Raw genomic sequence first — 22786 nt, 5'->3', positions numbered from 1 at the left:
TGCATAAGAACAGCCCTTAGCCGTGGTATATTGTCCATATACCATACTCTCTTGGAGCTAATTGCTTAATTAATTTGTTTTAAGCTTTCCCCAATCCATGGCCCTAACTTTAACCACTGGGGAATTAATACCTAAACTTAACCCTTTGAGTTGTTTCTGTTTTAACCTAGTAACTACACGGAATTAACCCATGCAGAATTATTGGGTCAAAAATCGACGTCCATCCAATTACGGCAAATTCCGAAGTGAAACTATGAAATCAGGTTGAAATACAACACACATACACACACCTATAACAGGTGAGAGATTTTCACAAGCTACGACATACAAACACACACAATACATGTCTGTCCTACCCACATCCACGTTACACTTCCCCAAAAAGTTTAGGCCGGGTCCTCAGTGACTTTAGAATGACACTGGGAAGAGAGGTGGCAGATATAGGGGAGGAGAGTTGGAGAAAGAGGGGGAAGGGTGGAAAAGAGGGACTTGCCCTCTTTTGTGGTCGTCTCTCCCCTGTGGTGTCTCTGAGCGCAGGCACCCATGCACAGATGGGCAGGGGTGTGTGTGTGTGTGTGTGTGTGTGTGTGTGTGTGTGTGTGTGTGTGTGTGTGTGTGTGTGTGTGTGTGTGTGTGTGTGTGTGTGTGTGTGTGTGGGGTGTCACACAGTGTCAGACATCTTTGTCACGGCAGATGATAGAGTGGGCAAGGGATGGCACTGGCGAGGGCACTGCCAAGCTCTCTGCAGGAAACACACACACACAATTCACACACACATTCACACACAGCAGGGTACACTCTGCAGGAGTCAAAGTGCACACATTGCCAGACTTGGACACGGCACACTATTTATCACACAACATATAAACAAGGACCCCATAAGGATGTGTTGTATAGTGTCATTAGTCTCTCTCCTCACAAATGCTCTTTATATTGTACTGTACCATAAAGGACTCAGGGGTGCTCAAGTCCTTTCTGAACCAGGTACCAGGCGCTAAGTTAAACCATGAGGAAACCATTTCACTAAATGTCCAATGGAATGTTTTGATTGCCTGTTTTCTGCCAAATGAACAGAATTCTCAACAGTGAAGACATATGCTGTGATCAATTCCTGAGTCACATATTGCAATATCTTACTTTAATACCCACTTCCCCTCTCTTCCTCTCTTCCTTCCTATATTCCATCTTTCATTCGCGTTATCTTGCTGGAGTGAGCATATGCTTCTCTCCTCCTCTTCCTCCTCTTCTTTCTTCCGCACTTCTCCTCCCTGCTCTCCTCTTCCTTCTCCTCCTCTTCCTCTTCTTCCACCACCTCTACTCCCCTTCCTTCCCCTTTCCTCTCCTCTCATCTCTCATTAGCGTTAGCTCTCACAGTGAGAACATATGGTATGATGGATAGTTGGGCTAGCTCGGTTAGCGATGCTAAAGGCCATTTGCCGGGTGCCTGCACTGTCGGAGGGCCCGGGTCCGCAGCTCCAGCCCCGACCTGAGCGTCTGCTGCTCCCTGCCAAACACACACAGACACACACACACAGACACACACACACACACACACACACACACACACACACACACACACACACACACACACACACACACACACACACACACACACACACACACACACACACACACACACACACACACACACACACACACACACACACACACACACACACACACACACACACACACACAGAAACACTTATTATAGGACGGGCTACTTAACCTTGGCAACAACACTTTCAACGACACTCCGAAGGATTCGTCCTCAGCAGGACATAGCTGCTGAGAAGTTCATGTTCAGTTAACCTTCCCTACTTTTGGAAGTTTTACCAGAATTACTTGTTTGATCTGTTTGTGTAACTGTGGAAGAGAATAGTAAAGTGAGAGAGGACAAAGGCAGCTAATCCAAATGAATTTTAATCAAGAAAAGAAAGAAAGAAAGAAAGAAAGAAAGAAAGAAAGAGTGGGGGCTTAGGAAAGAGTCAAGAAAAAGATAGAGGTAGAGTGGAGAGGGATGGAGAGAGGGATGCAGAGAGAGAGGAGGGGAGAGTGAGGGCTCCCTGTGTCCGTGTGAAGGGTGTCCTGCGGTGGCCAGCTGATAGGCGATAGAGGGTGATGTGATTATCAGGTCCCTGAAGTGCGATCTATCACACATTACACTCTGCTCTGTCAAGAACCATACACACCCTCCACGGGGGAACAGCAATGCTGGGAGACAGGCTGTCTGCCGGCTCACACAAACACACACACACACATACAAATGTGTGTATCCTCGGAGCAGGGCTATTGAATTTGAGCCGGGGGAAAAAGGGAAATTAAAAAGGTGAAATAGAATAAAAGAGGAAAACAGAATGTGATCAGTTTAACCTGTTCAAGGTAATGTGATATAAACAGCCACATCAGCCATATATTTCCTGTATTTATTTCACCTTTATTTAACCATGCCAGTAAGTTAAGAAACGGTCCTCATGTTCAACTGCCTGTCCAAGATTCCAAAATACAGCAAGGAACACATAAACATGGATAACACGATAGTTGAAATACGTGAGTACAAGTATGGTAAATATCATCCATACAAAAGCAGTAGCATAGTGGGATTATATGACCTGGACTGACTGTGTGGTTATGAACTATCATTCACTTACACTCTCCAGGTCACCACTCTCTATAAAACTCTACAGCAGGGTAGAGAGAAGTATGAAAGGCAAAAAACAAACTCCAATCCCTGTTTTAATACTGCAGTTATCTTACATTAAAACAGATGTAGTGTAACAGCAGGTTGCAGTCAGGAGAATGACAGTAAACAGACGTTTAGTGTTTAAAAGACCACAATAATGCTGTAGTATATGTAATATTAACCTATCCATTAGTTAGTGGGTTTGTTTGAGGATAAAGAACTGTTGGTTCAGTCTTCAGTTTATGTTACATAAAAGCGTTGATCCTTACTAACAGCAAGTTGGAGTGTTTGGGGTGACAGACAGCAAACAAGTTAGTCTGTCGTATTTCCAGACTAATACAGTATCAGACTCCTGTCTTGAGCCTCTTGATTTACTTTAGTTTGTTTTGTTGTTTGGAGGATGAAGATACTTTAGTGGACTCACGGCTGTTTGGCCTCCCAGAGTTCCTAACCCCTTATGAGTCACTGCCTTGCTGTGTGTGCCCCTCTCTAACCCCCCCCCCCCCCCTTCTCACCCTTCCTTAAGTCGCTACTTCCCAGTGTGTGCACTCCCCTAACTCTTCCCCCTCCGCCTGTGTGCTGTGTGCACCAGCCCAAATGTTCAAGGGCAATTCTGAATATCCCTTTTCACCGTTTAAGTGTTAAAAGCCTCTCGGTCCGGGGGTGTTATGTCAACGCGGCGCCATCATCAGCCGGGTGATGGAAACAGCTGTGATGATGCTAAAAGAAAGGAGGAAAAAAACATAATAAGCAAATATGTTTTTCAAGGACACCGCGACCATTTGCTGGAGGAAATTATCCCTGTAGTTAAGAGCTGAGCCTGACGAGATGAAGCTGGGTGTGTGAGGTGGTGATCCGCGTGCATTTTATGGTGTATTTGTGTGTGTGTGTTGTGTGTGTGTGTGTGTGAGTGTGAGTGTGAGTGTGAGCGTGAGTGTGAGTGTGTGTGTGTGTGTGTGTGTGTGTGTGAGTGTGAGTGTGTGTGTGTGTGTGTGTGTGTGTGTGTGTGTGTGTGTGTGTGTGTGTGTGTGTGTGTGTGTGTTGTGTGTGTGTGTGTGAGTGTGAGTGTGAGTGTGTGTGTGTGTGTGCGCGCGCGTGTGTGTGTGACGCCATGCTTAATCATCCCTCACATGAATGTCCTCGCATTGTTCTGCCAAAACTCTCACATCAGCACTGGGGCCCAATCGACAGACGAACAGACAGTACGTCCTAAACAGGCGTCGTCTATCTGGGGTGTTTTAAAAGACGGAGTGGAGGCTGAACAGATGAAGACATTTCCTTTTAATGTGTTTATGATGATGTCTTTTCTATTGAGTTACCTTAATGGCCTTAACATCCTCCAGCCATTACATTAGCACCTAGCTGTTAGCTGCTAGCTGTTACCTGTTGTGTTGGAGACCCAGGGTTAGAGTTGGGCTGTGGATTCAAACACTAATTACTAAGTAGTGGGGAAAGTGTAGGGAAAGCTCTGGAACTGAAGCAAAGGCTACTGAAATACATTACAAACACACTCTGAAACAAACAGTAAACACACAAACACACTTTTGCAGATGGTTTGTAAGTGGTGGCTTAGTATAGGTTTCGAAAGCCTCATAAAGAAGGGCAGTGATTGGTAGATGGGTAACAATATCAAATCAGATGTTAAATATCTCTTTAACCTTGCATGGTCACGTTAATAATTATTCTGTGGATGATGTATTGAACCACCCAGACAGATGCAGTCGTCCTGAGCTGCAGAACAGGATGGAAACTGCTTAGGGACGTCAACATGAGGCCATTGGTTATTTTAAAACAGCTACGAGACAAAAATGTAACTATTTGGCCTGAATACAAAGCACTATGTCTGCAGAAACCCAGGCACAGCCCATCACCCATCTAACACCATCCCTACCGTGAAGCGTGGTGGTGGCAGCATCATGCTATGGGGATGCTTTTCAGCGGCAGGGACTGGGAGACTGTCAAAGAAAGAGGGAACAACGAAAAGAGCCAAATACACGCAAATCCTTGATGAGAACCTGATTCATAGTGTAAACTACCTTAGACAGGGGTGACGTTTTACGTTCCAACAGGACAATGACCCAAGCATACAGCCAAAGCAACGCTGGAATGGCGTCAGAACAAGAATGTGAAGTCCTTAAATTGGCCCAGCCAAAGCCCAGACTTGAATGCCATTGGAAATGTATCGCCGCTCTCCATCTAACTTAACAGAGTTTAAGAATATCTGATATGATGATGAAAATCCCCAAATCCAGTGACAGACATACCCAAAGTATTGAGTTAGGGGTGTGACTACTTATTTAAATGAGATTAGATATTTCTGTATTTCATTTTCAATAAATTAGCGAAACCAATTCTACACACATGTTTAAACTTTGTCATTATTGTGTGTAGATGGGTGAGAAAAAGTTATTTTCATTCCATTTTTAATTCAGGCTGAAGCACAACATAGCTGCCTCCTTATTTTCAAGCATGGTGGTGGCTGCGTCATGGTATGGGTATGCTTGACATCAGCAAAGACTGGGGAGTTTTTCAGGATGAAAAGAAACAGGTTGGAGCTAAACACAGACAAAATCCTAGTGGAAAACCTGATTCAGTCTGCTTTACACCAGACACTTGGAGAGGAATTCAACTTTCAGCAGGATAATAACCTACAACACAAGGCCAAATCTACTCTAGTTGCTTTACCAAGAAGACAGTGAATGTTCCTGAGTGTCCAAGTTACAGTTTTGACTTTTGATCTGCTTGAAAATCTGTCAAGACTTGAAAATATTGCACAATACAGGTGTGCAAAGCTCTTAAGAGTCTTACCCAAGAAGTCTCACAGCTGCAATCGCTGCCAAAGGTGTTTCTAACATGTATGGATTCAAAACTGAATACATTTCAACTCTATATCTGACATGGTACAGGGGTCTTCTTTTTTAAACCCATAACCATGTGTGTAAGGTATATACTTTTGTTTCAAAATAGATGTATTTAAGACCAAGAAACACTCTGTGTGACCCTGATTCAGCCCACTGCAGTAAAAAGTTCATCCCATTGTGTACCACAATAAAATGTAAAGAATTCCAAGTGGGGTGTTTACCTTCTGTAGGTACTGTACACAAAAACAGACACACACACTTGAGAGTGCATCTGTGAGGGGCGATCAATACAGTCTCGTGTTCAGGGTCTTTTTACCTGTGCTTCACCTGCTTCCCCTCTCGCTCTCTTTCACACTCCCTATTTCTCCATCCCTCTCTCCATCGCTATCTCTATCACTCCCTCTATCAGAGAGAGGTTCAGATGTAGGATCTTCATTTGAGCCAGTTTGCTACAGCAGGAAAATAATGGACATTTTTGTAGGGTTGATACATTTTTCTTTAAGGAAAATCAAGTCTTCAATTTCATAGTGGATAACAAACTTACAAACTTTAGAAGCCTGTTTAAAACTAAAATACACTACAAGTTTGCGTTTCCTGCTGTGCTGGGGAATTCTCAGTAGCAAAAGAGTGATCAAATGAAGATCCTACATCTGTATAAGCACGTGGACAGGTGCCTGCTGTGTGTCTCTAGGGGATGGTCCTCGGGGACTGGTGTAAACTACCGGCCCAGCCTTTCTGTCCTGTCACACACAAACACACCGTGTGAGAAAGTCAATTCAATCTGATTTCATCACAGCACACAGTGCATCCTCCCAGGAGGTGGTGTGTGTGGGGTTTGGTGTGTGGCTTATCCACAGTCCCCCCGGTAATGCAGAGTACACAGGAATATGAATATAACAGTGAAACTCTCTGTTATTGAATACCGTTACCAGTGCTATTCCTGGATCGTAAAGAGTGCTTGTTCCGTGCCGTGTCTGTGACTTTGAAAGTGTGTGTGTGTGTGTGTGTGTGTGTGTGTGTGTGTGTGTGTGTGTGTGTGTGTGTGTGTGTGTGTGTGTGTGTGTGTGTGTGTGTGTGTGTGTCGCCATGCTTGTGTGTGTGTCGCTATGCTTGTGTGTGGACCTGTATGCATGTCTATAAAGTTAAACGGGGGGCTAATATATTCAGGTATTTAAAAGTGTTTTGTTTGTTTTAAGTTGGGGTTTAGTAGCCGAAAGGCTAGCGTAATCCACGACACACATTTTTATCAGTTGTTCATTGCAGGCTAAATATTTACTTCTCATTAAGTGAATGAACCTTAATTCACACTGCCTAAGCACCTTCTGTCGGCACGAGTCCCCTGCGCTCTAATGAATGTATGCAAATCCATCATCAATCTGAAGATTAGCTACAGCGCTGTGCTGTGCAATGCTGTGTGCGTGTGTGTGTCTGTGTGTGTGTGTGTGTGTGTGTGTGTGTGTGTGTGTGTGTGTGTGTGTGTGTGTGTGTGTGTGTGTGTGTGTGTGTGTGTGTGTGTGTGTGTGTGTGTGTGTGTGTACAGAGAGATTGTGTTTCTGTTGAAATACTGATATGAAAATAACTGAAGTTTAGCTTTAGAGGAGATGTCAGACTAGAGTCCCTCTCTCTCTCTCTCTCTCTCTCTCTCTCTCTCTCTCTCTACTGCTTGGATGGAAAGAGGATGGAGGGAAGAGGAGAAGGGGGAGGTAGAAAAGGACAGATGGATGGATGGAGGGGTTTTGAACAGTCACTGTAAGCATCATTATTACTTTATTATTTCTCTATGTTCTCTCTGTATTGTTGGGAAGGGCCCGTGAATTAGCATTTTACTGTTAGACTGCACCTGTTGTTTTACCAAGCATGTGACCAATACAATTACATTTGATTTGACCAGGTCACAGTATCAAAGTTCACATTTCCCTGAGGAAGGAATGTGAAGAGGAAGGGAGGGAGGTGGTAAAGATGATTAAACACCCTGTAAATAGCGGAGGGCATCCGGAAGGGAAGTGGAAGAGAAGATAGGACAGGGACGTGTGTGTGTGTTGTGTGTTTGCATGCGTGTGTGTGTGCGTGTGTGTGTGAGGGTTGCTGTTGCTGGAGAGGAGAGGAGAAAGCTATTTTGGAAAACTGTTGAGCTGTTTATTTGCAAGTCATTGAAGCTGAAGTGATGCGCCCTGGGAATCGCCACCGAGCCCCGCTCCGCAACAGCTGCCGTCCCTAAGTGAGTTAGCGCGCGTCAGACATCTTTATGTCACGATGGCCCGTGATTTATGCCGCATCGCTCGGCGGAGACACAGAGCCTGCACGCGGCAGCAAGAGAGAATCAGCTGAAGCCATCCGTTTGGCGGCTGAGTGAAAAGAGCGTGTGGATTAATGGCTCTGTCAGAGTTTATATGCGCAAAGAACGAACACTGATTAGATTATTAAGCAATTAGCCATTTATCACCGTGGAACTAGGTAGCCGGGTAATTAAAGTTGTGGTGGTTTACCCACAGTTAGAACGTACCACTCACACAATATTACAGTCACTACCACAGATATCTGGAACTATAGGAAGAACACAGGACACACACAATATTACAGTCACTACCACAGATATCTGGAACTATAGGAAGAACACAGGACTCACACAATATTACAGTCACTACCACAGATATCTGGAACTATAGGAAGAACACAGGACTCACACACTGTTACAGTCACTACCACAGATATCTGGAACTATAGGAAGAACACAGGACTCACACAATATTACAGTCACTACCACAGAAATCTGGAACTATAGGAAGAACACAGGACTCACACACTGTTACAGTCACTACCACAGATATCTGGAACTATAGGAAGAACACAGGACTCACACACTGTTACAGTCACTACCACAGAGATCTGGAACTATAGGAAGAACACAGGACTCACACACTGTTAGTCGCTACCACAGATATCTGGAACTATAGGAAGAACACAGGACACACACAATATTACAGTCACTACCACAGATATCTGGAACTATAGGAAGAACACAGGACTCACACAATATTACAGTCACTACCACAGAGATCTGGAACTATAGGAAGAACACAGGACTCACACACTGTTACAGTCACTACCACAGATATCTGGAACTATAGGAAGAACACAGGACTCACACACTGTTACAGTCACTACCACAGAGATCTGGAACTATAGGAAGAACACAGGACTCACACACTGTTAGTCACTACCACAGATATCTGGAACTATAGGAAGAACACAGGATTCACACACTGTTACAGTCACTACCACAGATATCTGGAACTATAGGAAGAACACAGGATTCACACAATATTACAGTCACTACCACAGAGATCTGGAACTATAGGAAGAACACAGGATTCACACAATATTACAGTCACTACCACAGAGATCTGGAACTATAGGAAGAACACAGGATTCACACACTGTTACAGTCACTACCACAGAGATCTGGAACTATAGGAAGAACACAGGATTCACACAATATTACAGTCACTACCACAGAGATCTGGAACTATAGGAAGAACACAGGATTCACACACTGTTACAGTCACTACCACAGATATCTGGAACTATAGGAAGAACACAGGATTCACACACTGTTACAGTCACTACCACAGAGATCTGGAACTATAGGAAGAACACAGGACTCACACACTGTTACAGTCACTACCACAGATATCTGGAACTATAGGAAGAACACAGGACTCACACACTGTTACAGTCACTACCACAGAGATCTGGAACTATAGGAAGAACACATGACTCACACACTGTTACAGTCACTACCACAGATATCTGGAACTATAGGAAGAACACAGGACACACACAATATTACAGTCACTACCACAGATATCTGGAACTATAGGAAGAACACAAGACTCACACACTGTTACAGTCACTACCACAGAGATCTGGAACTATGGGAAGAACACAGGACTCACACACTGTTACAGTCACTACCACAGAGATCTGGAACTATAGGAAGAACACAGGATTCACACACTGTTACAGTCACTACCACAGAGATCTGGAACTATAGGAAGAACACAGGATTCACACACTGTTACAGTCACTACCACAGATATCTGGAACTATAGGAAGAACACAGGACTCACACACTGTTAGTCACTACCACAGAGATCTGGAACTATAGGAAGAACACAGGATTCACACACTGTTACAGTCACTACCACAGAGATCTGGAACTATAGGAAGAACACAGGATTCACACACTGTTACAGTCACTACCACAGAGATCTGGAACTATAGGAAGAACACAGGACACACACAATATTACAGTCACTACCACAGATATCTGGAACTATAGGAAGAACACAAGACTCACACACTGTTACAGTCACTACCACAGAGATCTGGAACTATGGGAAGAACACAGGACTCACACACTGTTACAGTCACTACCACAGAGATCTGGAACTATAGGAAGAACACAGGATTCACACACTGTTACAGTCACTACCACAGAGATCTGGAACTATAGGAAGAACACAGGATTCACACACTGTTACAGTCACTACCACAGATATCTGGAACTATAGGAAGAACACAGGACTCACACACTGTTAGTCACTACCACAGAGATCTGGAACTATAGGAAGAACACAGGATTCACACACTGTTACAGTCACTACCACAGAGATCTGGAACTATAGGAAGAACACAGGATTCACACACTGTTACAGTCACTACCACAGAGATCTGGAACTATAGGAAGAACACAGGACTCACACACTGTTAGTCACTACCACAGAGATCTGGAACTATAGGAAGAACACAGGATTCACACACTGTTACAGTCACTACCACAGAGATCTGGAACTATAGGAAGAACACAGGATTCACACACTGTTACAGTCACTACCACAGAGATCTGGAACTATAGGAAGAACACAGGACTCACACACTGTTAGTCACTACCACAGAGATCTGGAACTATAGGAAGAACACAGGATTCACACACTGTTACAGTCACTACCACAGAGATCTGGAACTATAGGAAGAACAGTCACTACCACAGAGATCTGGAACTATAGGAAGAACACAGGACTCACACACTGTTACAGTCACTACCACAGAGATCTGGAACTATAGGAAGAACACAGGACTCACACACTGTTACAGTCACTACCACAGAGATCTGGAACTATAGGAAGAACACAGGACTCACACACTGTTACAGTCACTACCACAGAGATCTGGAACTATAGGAAGAACACAGGACTCACACACTGTTACAGTCACTTCAGAGGTCTAGAACTGCAATATAAAGGGGTTCTGTGCTCTGTCAGTTGCTACAGAGGTATGGAACTAATATAGAGGGTTCTGTGTTCTGTTAGAACCACTACAGATTTTATGACTTGTGCAGTAGTAGTTATGGCTGTATAACTAGAGGACATTTGGACAGTACAGTAGTTATGGCTGTATGACTAGAGGACATTAGGACAGTACAGTAGTAGTTATGGCTTTATGACTAGAGGACATTAGGACAGTACAGTAGTAGTGTCACGCCTTGGTCTTAGTATTTTGTGTTTTAGTTTATTAGTTAGTCAGACCAGGGTGTGACATGGGTTTATTGTATTGTATTTTCGTATTGGGGTGTGTAGTGTTTGGGATTGTAGCTGATTAGGGGTGTGTGTGTGTTGTATAGGTTGGCTGCCTGAGGCGGTTCTCAATCAGAGTCAGGTGATTCTCGTTGTCGCTGATTGGGAACCGTATTTAGGTAGCCTGGTTTTCGCTCTGTATTTCGTGGGTGATTGTTCCTGTCTCTGTGTAGTGTGCACCAGTCAGGCTGTAATAGGTTTCACGTTCTGTTTGTTGTTTTTGTATTTATTAGTTATTCGTGTATAGTTCGTTCGTTTGTCTTCCTAATAAACATGAGTAACTTACACGCTGCATTTCGGTCCAACTCTCCTTCAACAAAAGAAGAACGCCGTTACAAGTAGTTATGTCAGTATAACTAGAGGACATTAGGACAGTACAGTAGTAGTTATGTCAGTATAACTAGAGGACATTTGGACAGTACAGTAGTATTTATGGCTGTATGACTAGAGGACATTAGGACAGTACAGTAGTAGTTATGGCTGTATGACTAGAGAACATTAGGACAGTACAGTAGAAGTTATGGCTGTATGACTAGAGGACATTAGGAGAGTACAGTAGTAGTTATGGCTGTATGACTAGAGAACATTAGGACAGTACAGTAGTTATGGCTGTATGACTAGAGGACATTAGGACAGTACAGTAGTAGTTATGGCTGTATGATTAGAGGACATTATGACAGTACAGTAGTAGTTATGGCAGTATAACTAGAGGACATTCGGACAGTACAGTAGTAGTTATGGCTGTATGACTAGAGGACATTAGGACAGTACAGTAGTAGTTATGGCTGTATGACTAGAGAACATTAGGACAGTACAGTAGTAGTTATGGCTGTATGACTGGAGGACATTATGACAGTACAGTAGTAGTTATGGCTGTATGACTAGAGGACATTAGGACAGTACAGTAGTAGTTATGGCTGTATGACTAGAGGACATTATGACAGTACAGTAGTAGTTATGTCAGTATAACTAGAGGACATTTGGACAGTACAGTAGTATTTATGGCTGTATGACTAGAGGACATTAGGACAGTACAGTAGTAGTTATGGCTGTATGACTAGAGGACATTATGACAGTACAGTAGTAGTTATGGCAGTATAACTAGAGGACATTCGGACAGTACAGTAGTAGTTATGGCTGTATGACTAGAGGACATTAGGACAGTACAGTAGTAGTTATGGCTGTATGACTAGAGAACATTAGGACAGTACAGTAGTAGTTATGGCTGTATGACTAGAGGACATTAGGACAGTACAGTAGTAGTTATGGCAGTATGACTAGAGAACATTAGGACAGTACAGTAGTAGTTATGGCTGTATGACTAGAGGACATTAGGACAGTACAGTAGTAGTTATGGCTATATGACTAGAGGACATTATGACAGTACAGTAGTAGTTATGGCAGTATAACTAGAGGACATTAGGACAGTACAGTAGTAGTTATGGCTGTATGACTAGAGGACATTAGGACAGTACAGTAGTAGTTATGGCTATATGACTAGAGGACATTATGACAGTACAGTAGTAGTTATGGCAGTATAACTAGAGGACATTAGGACAGTACATTAGTAGTTATGGCTGTATGACTAGAGGACATTAGGACAGTTCAGTAGTAGTTATGGCTATATAACTAGAGGACATTAGGACAGTACAGTAGTAGTTATGGCTGTATGACTAGAGGACATTAGGACAGTACAGTAGTAGTTATGGCTATATAACTAGAGGACATTAGGACTGTACAGTAGTAGTTATGGCAGTATAACTAGAGGACATTAGGACAGTACAGTAGTATTTATGGCTGTATGACTAGAGGACATTAGGACAGTACAGTAGTAGTTATGGCTGTATGACTAGAGGACATTAGGACAGTACAGTAGTAGTTATGGCTGTATGACTAGAGGACATTAGGACAGTACAGTAGTAGTTATGGCTATATGACTAGAGGACATTAGGACAGTACAGTAGTAGTTATGGCAGTATAACTAGAGGACATTAGGACAGTACATTAGTAGTTATGGCTGTATGACTAGAGGACATTAGGACAGTACAGTAGTAGTTATGGCTATATAACTAGAGGACATTAGGACAGTACAGTAGTAGTTATGGCTGTATGACTAGAGGACATTAGGACAGTACAGTAGTAGTTATGGCTATATAACTAGAGGACATTAGGACAGTACAGTAGTAGTTATGGCAGTATAACTAGAGGACATTAGGACAGTACAGTAGTATTTATGGCTGTATGACTAGAGGACATTAGGACAGTACAGTAGTAGTTATGGCTGTATGACTAGAGGACATTAGGACAGTACAGTAGTAGTTATGGCTGTATGACTAGAGGACATTAGGACAGTACAGTAGTAGTTATGGCTATATGACTAGAGGACATTAGGACAGTACAGTAGTAGTTATGCCTATATGACTAGAGGACATTATGACAGTACAGTAGTAGTTATGGCTATATAACTAGAGGACATTAGGACAGTACAGTAGTAGTTATGGCTGTATGACTAGAGGACATTAGGACAGTACAGTAGTAGTTATGGCTATATAACTAGAGGACATTAGGACAGTACAGTAGTAGTTATGGCAGTATAACTAGAGGACATTAGGACAGTACAGTAGTATTTATGGCTGTATGACTAGAGGACATTAGGACAGTACAGTAGTAGTTATGGCTGTATGACTAGAGGACATTAGGACAGTACAGTAGTAGTTATGTCTGTATGACTAGAGGACATTAGGACAGTACAGTAGTAGTTATGGCTATTTGACTAGAGAACATTAGCTAGTCATGCTTGAGAGTGACAGATGAAGACGAGCAGCGAGCAGAGAAAGGCTTTGTTCTTCCCTCCTTTAGAACATTTTGAGATGAACAGAAGCCATCTTCCATTTGAACCATTATAGTCAAGGTTAGGGTGTCATGGCAGAGAGACATCACACGTTTTTGTCACAGATACCAGCTCAGGATACACGCGTATCCCTCCCCCACACTCTAACATTCCACATGCAGCAGCATTGGGGAATAATATTATAGCGGAAAACATCTTTAATGTCCTACGTCGTTCACATTCACGATATCCGTTTAATTCTCAGTGTATGTTGTCACCCGTCCTTGGTGGAGATCCCATATCTGTTTATTTAACCTTTCTTTGTGTAGAGGTGTGTGTCTCTGCTCGCTGTGGTGGAGTCATGTCAGGTGGAGGGTCCATGCTGGTCCAGTCAAACTGCATTAGAAGCACTGCCATTAGAGAGAGGGATAGAGGGAGGGAGAGAGAGAGAGAGAGAGAGAGAGACAGAAAGAGCGAAACAAAGATAGAATGTGAGCGAGGGAGGGAGGAAGAGAGAAAGAGAAAAGGAGAGAAAGCTAGGGAGAAATAGGAAGAAGAATAGAGGGATCAAGAGAGATTAGAAGAGGCTGACGGACAATGAGCAGAGGAGCGAGGGTTGACGGGTAATGGCGGTGGACGTGTGGCAGCAGGCAGGCTCAGCAACACGCAAACTACACAAATGACGTACACAACGCACGTGACACAGTTTTGACAACACATTTCAGGGAGTCCTAGGGAGGACGTCTACTGCCACAGAAAGTTAGATACACTGGGATACACACACACAGTCACGCACACACACACATGCACAGACACACAGACAGACACACACACAGAAGAAGACACTTCATTTTGATTTGGTTAAGATGGTTAGTTTCAGTGTCAGTCTGAGACTGAGTCCTTTTTTCACACATTTGAACTAACGCTTCACTGATTGTGTGTGTGTGTGTGTGTGTGTGTGTGTGTGTGTGTGTGTGTGTGTGTGTGTGTGTGTGTGTGTGTGTGTGTGTGTGTGTGTGTGTGTGTGTGTGTGCGCGCGTGCGTGTGCGCGCGTGCGTGTACCCCAAGGTCTGTCCTGCTGTGGGGAGGACTATTTGAACTCCTCCACATCGCTCTGCTGTGTTGGCCATGATGGTTTTCCTAGAATGCATCCTGCTGGTAACGGAACGGTTCATCTGCAGTGCTGTGGGTCAGAGGTCATCAACCAGGAAGAGGAGTGCTGTAACGGAGTGGGCTACAACCCCCACAGACATGTGTGTGCTGACAGAGTGTCATCTGGACTAGTGAAGGAGGTAAGGAGGCAGAGTCATCTGTCTATGACTCTGTGTAGGGGGTGGGGAGGTTGTATCTGTAGTAGTGTACATACTATACTGTATGTGTCTCTACCTGACTTCTAGAAATAGTTTGGTATTTAGTGTATTATCAATCATTATTCATGTAATCATTATTCATGTAATCATTATAAATACAAAAGTATGTGAACACCCCTTCAAATGAGGGGATTTGGCTATTTCAGCCTCACCCGTTGCTGACAGATGTGTAAAATCGAGCACACAGCCATGCAATCTCCATAGACAAACATTGGCAGTAGAATGTCCTTACTGAAGAGCTCAGTGACTTTCAACATAGCAACGTCATAGGATTCCACCTTTCCAACAAGTCCAACAAGCCCTGCTAGAACTGTCCGGTCAACTTTAAGTGCTGTTATTGTGAAGTGGAAACGTCTAGGAGCAACAAGGGCTCAGCCGCGAAGTGGTAGGCCATACAAAAATTGTCTGTCCACGGTTGCAACACTTACTACTGAGTCTGCCTCTGGAAGCAACGTCAGCATAAGAACTGTTCGTCGGGAGTTTGATGAAATGGGTTTCCATGGCTGAGCAGACTCACACAAGCCTAAGATCCCCATGCGCAATGCCAAGCGTCGGCTGGTGTGAGTGGTGTGAAGCTCGCCGCTATTGGACTCAGGAGCAGTGGAAACACTGTCTCTGGAGTGATGAGTCACGCTTCACCATCTGGCAGTCTTACGGACGAATCTGGGTTTGGCGGATGCCAGGAGAACTCTACCTGCCCATCTGCATAGTGCCAACTGTAAAGTTCGGTGGAGGAAGAATAATAAATCTTAACGCTACAGTTTACAATGACATTATAGATGATTCTGTACTTCCAACTTTGTGGCAACAGTTTGGGGAAGGCCCTTTCCTGTTTCAGCATGAAAATTCCCCCATGCACAAAGCGAGTCATGATTGGTGTGGAAGAAATTGACTGGCCTGCACAGAGCCCTGACCTCATCCCCATCTATCACCTTTGGGATGAATTGGAACGCCGACTGCGTGCCAGGCCTAATCACCCAACATCAGTGCCCAACCTCACTAATGCTCTTGCAGCCAGTCCCCAGATCAATGTTCCAACATCTAGCGGAAAGCCTGTTATAGCAGATAAGGGGGGACCAACTTCATATTAATGCCCATGATTTTGGAATGAGATGTTCGATGAGCAGGTGTCCACATACTTTTGGTCATGTAGTGTATATTGGACTGTGTCGTAGCCATGTGGGATGACAGCAGGTCTGAATGTATATCTATATCTATATATCTGAACACACACACTCCTCAGGAGTCAGGGACCTGAACCATAGCCCATTTATCAGTTGCTCCCAGGCTGTGATAGTGTGTTTCTATACCAGCATGAGAGCAAGAAAGGTAAGAGGAGAAGAAGAGAGAGAGAGGAGAGTACTGGGGAGGAACTGTCATTATCTCCTAATGATGTCATTAAGGCAGCAGCCGCGCTACACACACACACACACACACAAGTTCACATACATGTTCACACACATGGCTTCCTGGAGAAACCAACCGGTATATACATACCATACCATGGCTTAGTTACAGTTCATGGTAACAGACAGAAACACACATACTGTATATACAGTCATATGAATACTAGACACAGTGAAATACAAATATGGATCAGAAGTCCCCACATGGATAGGAGAAGGATATTTTAGGCTTAGAGGTTATGGTTAGTGTTACAATTTGGGTTAGGTTTAGGGTTAGGGGTTAGACTTAGGTTCAGGGTTAGTGTTTGAGGTTAGGGTTAAAGTTAGGTTAAGGGTTAGGGGTTAGACTTAGGTTCAGGGTTAGTGTTTGGGGTTAGGTTAAGGGTTAGGGGTTAGACTTAGGTTCAGGGTTAGTATTTGAGGTTAGGGTTAAAGTTAGGTTAAGGGTTAGGAGTTAGACTTAGGTTCAGGGTTAGTGTTTGAGGTTAGGGTTAAAGTTAGGTTAAGGGTTAGGGGTTAGACTTAGGTTCAGGGTTAGTGTTTGAGGTTAGGGTTAAAGTTAGGTTAAGGGTCAGGGTTAGGGGTTAGGGAAATAGGATTTTGAATGGGAATAAATTGTTAGGTTATTAAAACAAACGTTGTGTGTGTGCATTCTGTATGTCTAACTGCAGTGTGTTGTCTCCTTTCCAGGCCCAGTGTTTTCCCAGTACTCTGTGTTCAGTTTCTGCTGCCTCCACAGCCTACTGTGGGTCCTGTTCCTTCAACCCGTCTCTCTACATCTGTACCTGGGTCCTCACACTCCACACCACACACACACCTGAAACCACAACTCTAAACTCACCGCAAACTACACCCTCACTCATGACCTCACACACCCCCCTGACCTCACACACCCCCCTGACCTCACACACCCCCTGACCTCACACACCCCCCAGACCTCACACCCCCCCATGACCACACACACTCCTTTGGAACAGTCTGATCCAGCCCTCTGCTCCTCCCAAGAAGATTTGATCTACAGTGGAGTGGCCAATAGATACAGCTACACAGGTATGACTACTAGCCAATAGATACAGCTACACAGTTATGACTACTAGCCAATAGATACAGCTACACAGGTATGACTACTGGCCAATAGATACAGCTACACAGGTATGACTACTGGCCAATAGATACAGCTACACAGTTATGACTACTAGCCAATAGATACAGCTACACAGTTATGACTACTAGCCAATAGATACAGCTACACAGTTATGACTACTAGCCAATAGATACAGCTACACAGTTATGACTACTGGCCAATAGATACAGCTACACAGGTATGACTACTAGCCAATAGATACAGCTACACAGTTATGACTACTAGCCAATAGATACAGCAACACAGTTATGACTACTAGCCAATAGATACAGCTACACAGGTATGACTACTAGCCAATAGATACAGCTACACAGTTATGACTACTAGCCAATAGATACAGCTACACAGGTATGACTACTAGCCAATAGATACAGCTACACAGTTATGACTACTGGCCAATAGATACAGCTACACAGGTATGACTACTAGCCAATAGATACAGCTACACAGTTATGACTACTAGCCAATAGATACAGCAACACAGTTATGACTACTAGCCAATAGATACAGCTACACAGGTATGACTACTAGCCAATAGATACAGCTACACAGTTATGACTACTAGCCAATAGATACAGCTACACAGGTATGACTACTAGCCTATAGATACAGCTACACAGGTATGACTACTAGCCAATAGATACAGCTACACAGGTATGACTACTAGCCAATAGATACAGCTACACAGGTATGACTACTGGCCAATAGATACAGCTACACAGGTATGTCTACTAGCCAATAGATACAGCTACACAGGTATGACTACTGGCCAATAGATACAGCTACACAGGTATGACTACTGGCCAATAGATACAGCTACACAGGTATGTCTACTAGCCAATAGATACAGCTACACAGGTATGACTACTGGCCAATAGATACAGCTACACAGGTATGTCTACTAGCCAATAGATACAGCTACACAGGTATGACTACTAGCCAATAGATACAGCTACACAGGTATGACTACTGGCCAATAGATACAGCTACACAGGTATGACTACTGTACATTACATTCAACACTACAACTTCATTAGCACCCTCAGTGGTTATTTAGAGTAGCTTTAGTCTTGACCAATCAGAAACAACCTTACTGAGCAAGTTGAAGCTGTGGCAACAAATAAATGATTGTGTAAATTCATGTGACATTGGAGACCAATGCATATTCCATGACATTCCACACTCACACTAACACGTGCTGAAACAGCTGCTTGTTTGCTAATGGCTGTAAGTCTCCGGTGGGTGGTGTCGTGGGCCTGCGAGCACCTCTGTATCATTACAACTTTAAGATGGCCATTTAAACACCACTTGAGGTCTCACTCTTATTTATCTGGCCGGAGGGAGGGAGGGAGGGAGGGAGTGTGTGTGTGTGTGTGTGTGTGTGTGTGTGTGTGTGTGTGTGTGTGTGTGTGTGTGTGTGTGTGTGTGTGTGTGTGTGTGTGTGTGTGTGTGTGTGTGTGTGTGTGTGTGTGTGTGTGTGTGTGTGCGTGTATTTCTGCGTGTGTACTCTTTCTGCACATTATTTATTTGGTTAGTTACGTCTGTTTAATCAAGACTAATGGTAGTTTGCGGGGTGGAGGGTGTGTGAGTGTTGGCATTGTGTGGAGGAAAGGAGAAGAGAGTGATTCCAGTCAACGCTGTGACACCATCTGGGCAGAGGAACATAAAGCTGTCGCTTCCCCGCCATCCACCAGATGTTTCACACACACACACACACACACACACACACACACACACACACACACACACACACACACACAACACACACATACACACACACACACCAACTCAAACTGCAAACACACACAACGCTTTCATACAACAGAAACACATGCAAACACCTCATACACACATCTTACACACCACACATCCACTACTAACCTCAGTTTAACCACATACACTTAAGATAAAAATGAGCCACGTTGGCTACAATGCAAACTAATTATTAAAATCACCAATGTCCGGGTTTCACAGCAATACAAACACATTGCCACGAGAGATGGGCAATATGGACAAAAAGTCAAATTGTGATCAATGTAACTGTTTTACTCGATAAAGATAAATACAACAATACATTTGACTTTACATTAGCAGCAGGGCTCTAGACAATTATTTTCCAGTGCCAAGTAAAACAACTGAGATGGTCGCCTATGATTAAAACGGTCAGCTATTTCATGAAACATATCCAGGGAATTCATGAGAGATATTTTAATGTGCAACCTGTCAAAATAGGATCCAGAATGATCAGATGTATTACTTATGATCAAATAATGTTTTTACAACAATCTACAGGAACGTGGTGTCGTAAAATCACTGAAAATGACTGACATGAGCAAAATTCTTGGGTAAGAGGAAGGCGTTGTCGGTGCCTGTAATTTTGGGATTATCGTCCCAGCTCAAACACACACACAGCATTGCAAATAGTGTCCAGGGTATACTGCTCTAAACTGGGACTTGTGTTAATGCTGGCATGGGACTTTGTTTATAGCCTCTGCTATTGCTAAAAGAGGAAACGTTTGCATTTCCCTGTAAGGGATCTATCTCACATATGTTCACAGTCAAGATGTACGCATAAGGAGTACTTTTGACTGTGTGTGTGTGTGTGTGTGTGTGTGTGTGTGTGTGTGTGTGTGTGTGTGTGTGTGTGTGTGTGTGTGTGTGTGTGTGTGTTTGAGTGTATACTCCCCATGAGACAGCATAACTTGACTTTTACGGTCATGTTGCTGAATCTTTTATATGGCCTTTTTTGTACTGCTACTTTCAGTGTCATGTGTCTTCTCTTGTTACTTCACTATTGGCCACTGATTCTGGTTATGACCTGGTTATTACTTGGGTATTACTGTTTATAACTGGTTATAACAATATTCCCAGACTCAGACTTGGAGCCTTATACCACCTATGAGTACAGAGTATCGGCCTGGAACAGTTATGGGCGTGGCTACAGCAACGTCACTGTGGTGACAACCAATGAGGACACGCCCTGGGGAGTGGCCCCGCCCCACTGGAGTCGCCTAGGCGACCGTGATGACGTCGTACAACTACATTGGCAGGCTCCCGCCAAGCCCAATGGTAAGCTTCGACAACACAGAACACACACACACACACACACATTTGTGCTTTCTCATTGGTCTGTTTCCCGTTCCACCAGGTGACATCAGCCACTACGTGGTGCTGCGTGACGGACAGGAGCGTTACCGAGGAGACGAGAGGAGCTTTACAGATGTGGGTGGGATCCGTCCGTTCCAGGAGTACGGGTACTGGCTCCGGGCCTGTAACACCGCCGGCTGCACCGACAGCTCACAGGTGGGCCGCCTCACTAAACTCTGGCTTGTTGACCCTTCAACACTGACCTGTCAATGTGCTGCATGACGCAGGATGTGTCTGAATAGGATCCTCTTAGCCTGGCCCAAACTAGTGCACTATTTAGGGGACAAAGTGCTATTTCAGACAAAGCCACGTTCCCATATTCTTCACCTCAGAGGTCACATGGTTCTGCCTTCTTCCCTCTAGTTCATATCTACTTCAACCCTGACCTGGGATGTGTTCAGGAAGGTGAAACATTCAGAACTGCATTACATAAAGACACTACTGTTGGTTAACCTCGTCAAGATAAGGGAATCGTGTCTGTTCTATTAGCTTGAATTTCTAATTCTATCTTCAAGGCTCTGATGGTTTCATGCACCTGAGTGTGAAGTTAAGTCTATTTTACAGTAGTGGAACACTTCATTTTACACTAGATTATCCCTCGATATGACCGCCTCTTGATGACTGTAAAGATAACCAGGGCTTCATTGAACCAGCCAGCTGAAGCACTTGAGAGGAAGCAAGGTGGACCCTTAATGTAGAGAGAGAAGCCAAACTCTTTCTCTGAATCAAATCTGATCGATCCTTCTTCAAATAATATAACTTTACTTCATACTTGATATTATGGTTGTGACGACATTTCACAGTACATAGTCCCCCCCTTGGGTGTCTCTTGTTTGCATTTGTGGTTGTGTTCACGTGTGTATCTTATGTTTCATTATGAAGTGTGTTTATGTAGATTAGGTTGATGTGTTTTGGTTGATTTCCTACAGACAGAGACAAGGATAACAGACCATGACCTATAATGTAGGCAGTGAAAAGCATGGTGCGGTGTATTCATGTCTGAACCCAGGTTATATGGCCAGTGGGGCTCTCTCTCTCTCTCTCTCTCTCTCTCTCTCTCTCTCTCTCTCTCTCTCTCTCTCTCTCTCTCTCTCTCTCTCTCTCTCTCTCTCTCTCTCTCTCTCTCTCTCTCTCTCTCTCTCTCTCTCTCTCTCTCTCTCTTCTCTTCTCTTCTCTCTGGTGGGTTCAGGAGTGCTGAGCAGACATGATATTCCTGATAGCAGCTTAATGGCTTGAGAACAGAGGCCCAGCTATCTCTCTGGGACTCCACTGATATCACACAATAATTAATTTCTTGGGCTTATAGGTGATGAAAGCCCAGATGAAAACTGTCTTTCTGGCTTTTGGCTAATTTTAGATCTAATTATGTTGCTAACAGCACACTCTTCTGTCTGGAGACTAGCCCTGTACACAAACCCCTGGACTGACAGAAAGAGAGGTAGGTAGAGAGAGAGAGAGTGGTCTAGAACTTATTCTTCAGAACAAGCCTGCACACACGTACACACACAGCGGCCCTGAGTGAGTGAGGTGGATTAGTTTGTACACCTGTTTGGATTGGCCAAACAGTCCCAATTATGGCCTAACCCGAGCTAAACCAATACACAACCACATCAATTACACACACACACCGGAGCTTGCTGCCATGGCGACGGAATACACTGATGTAATCTGGTCACTTAACGATGGTCCTTCAGAGAGAGAGACCAGAG

At 43.9% G+C, this 22786-nt stretch overlaps 1 protein-coding gene across 1 annotated transcript in view; it reads left to right on the top strand.

Moving 5' to 3' along the window:
* The window catches only part of LOC135507509 (usherin-like), a 474271-nt gene that overhangs the window by 288583 nt on the left and 162902 nt on the right, over nt 1-22786 (top strand). Inside the window, 5 exon segments of the mRNA XM_064927019.1 lie at nt 15079-15302; nt 17477-17575; nt 17620-17836; nt 20802-20999; nt 21079-21233. Of these exon segments, the coding sequence (XP_064783091.1) occupies nt 15079-15302; nt 17477-17575; nt 17620-17836; nt 20802-20999; nt 21079-21233 (893 nt within the window).

Source organism: Oncorhynchus masou, chromosome 21, assembly GCF_036934945.1.
Source record: "Oncorhynchus masou masou isolate Uvic2021 chromosome 21, UVic_Omas_1.1, whole genome shotgun sequence".
NCBI lineage: Eukaryota > Metazoa > Chordata > Actinopteri > Salmoniformes > Salmonidae > Oncorhynchus > Oncorhynchus masou.
The sequence above is the reverse complement of the archived record's forward strand: the minus strand, read 5'-3'. Positions and strand labels throughout refer to the sequence as shown.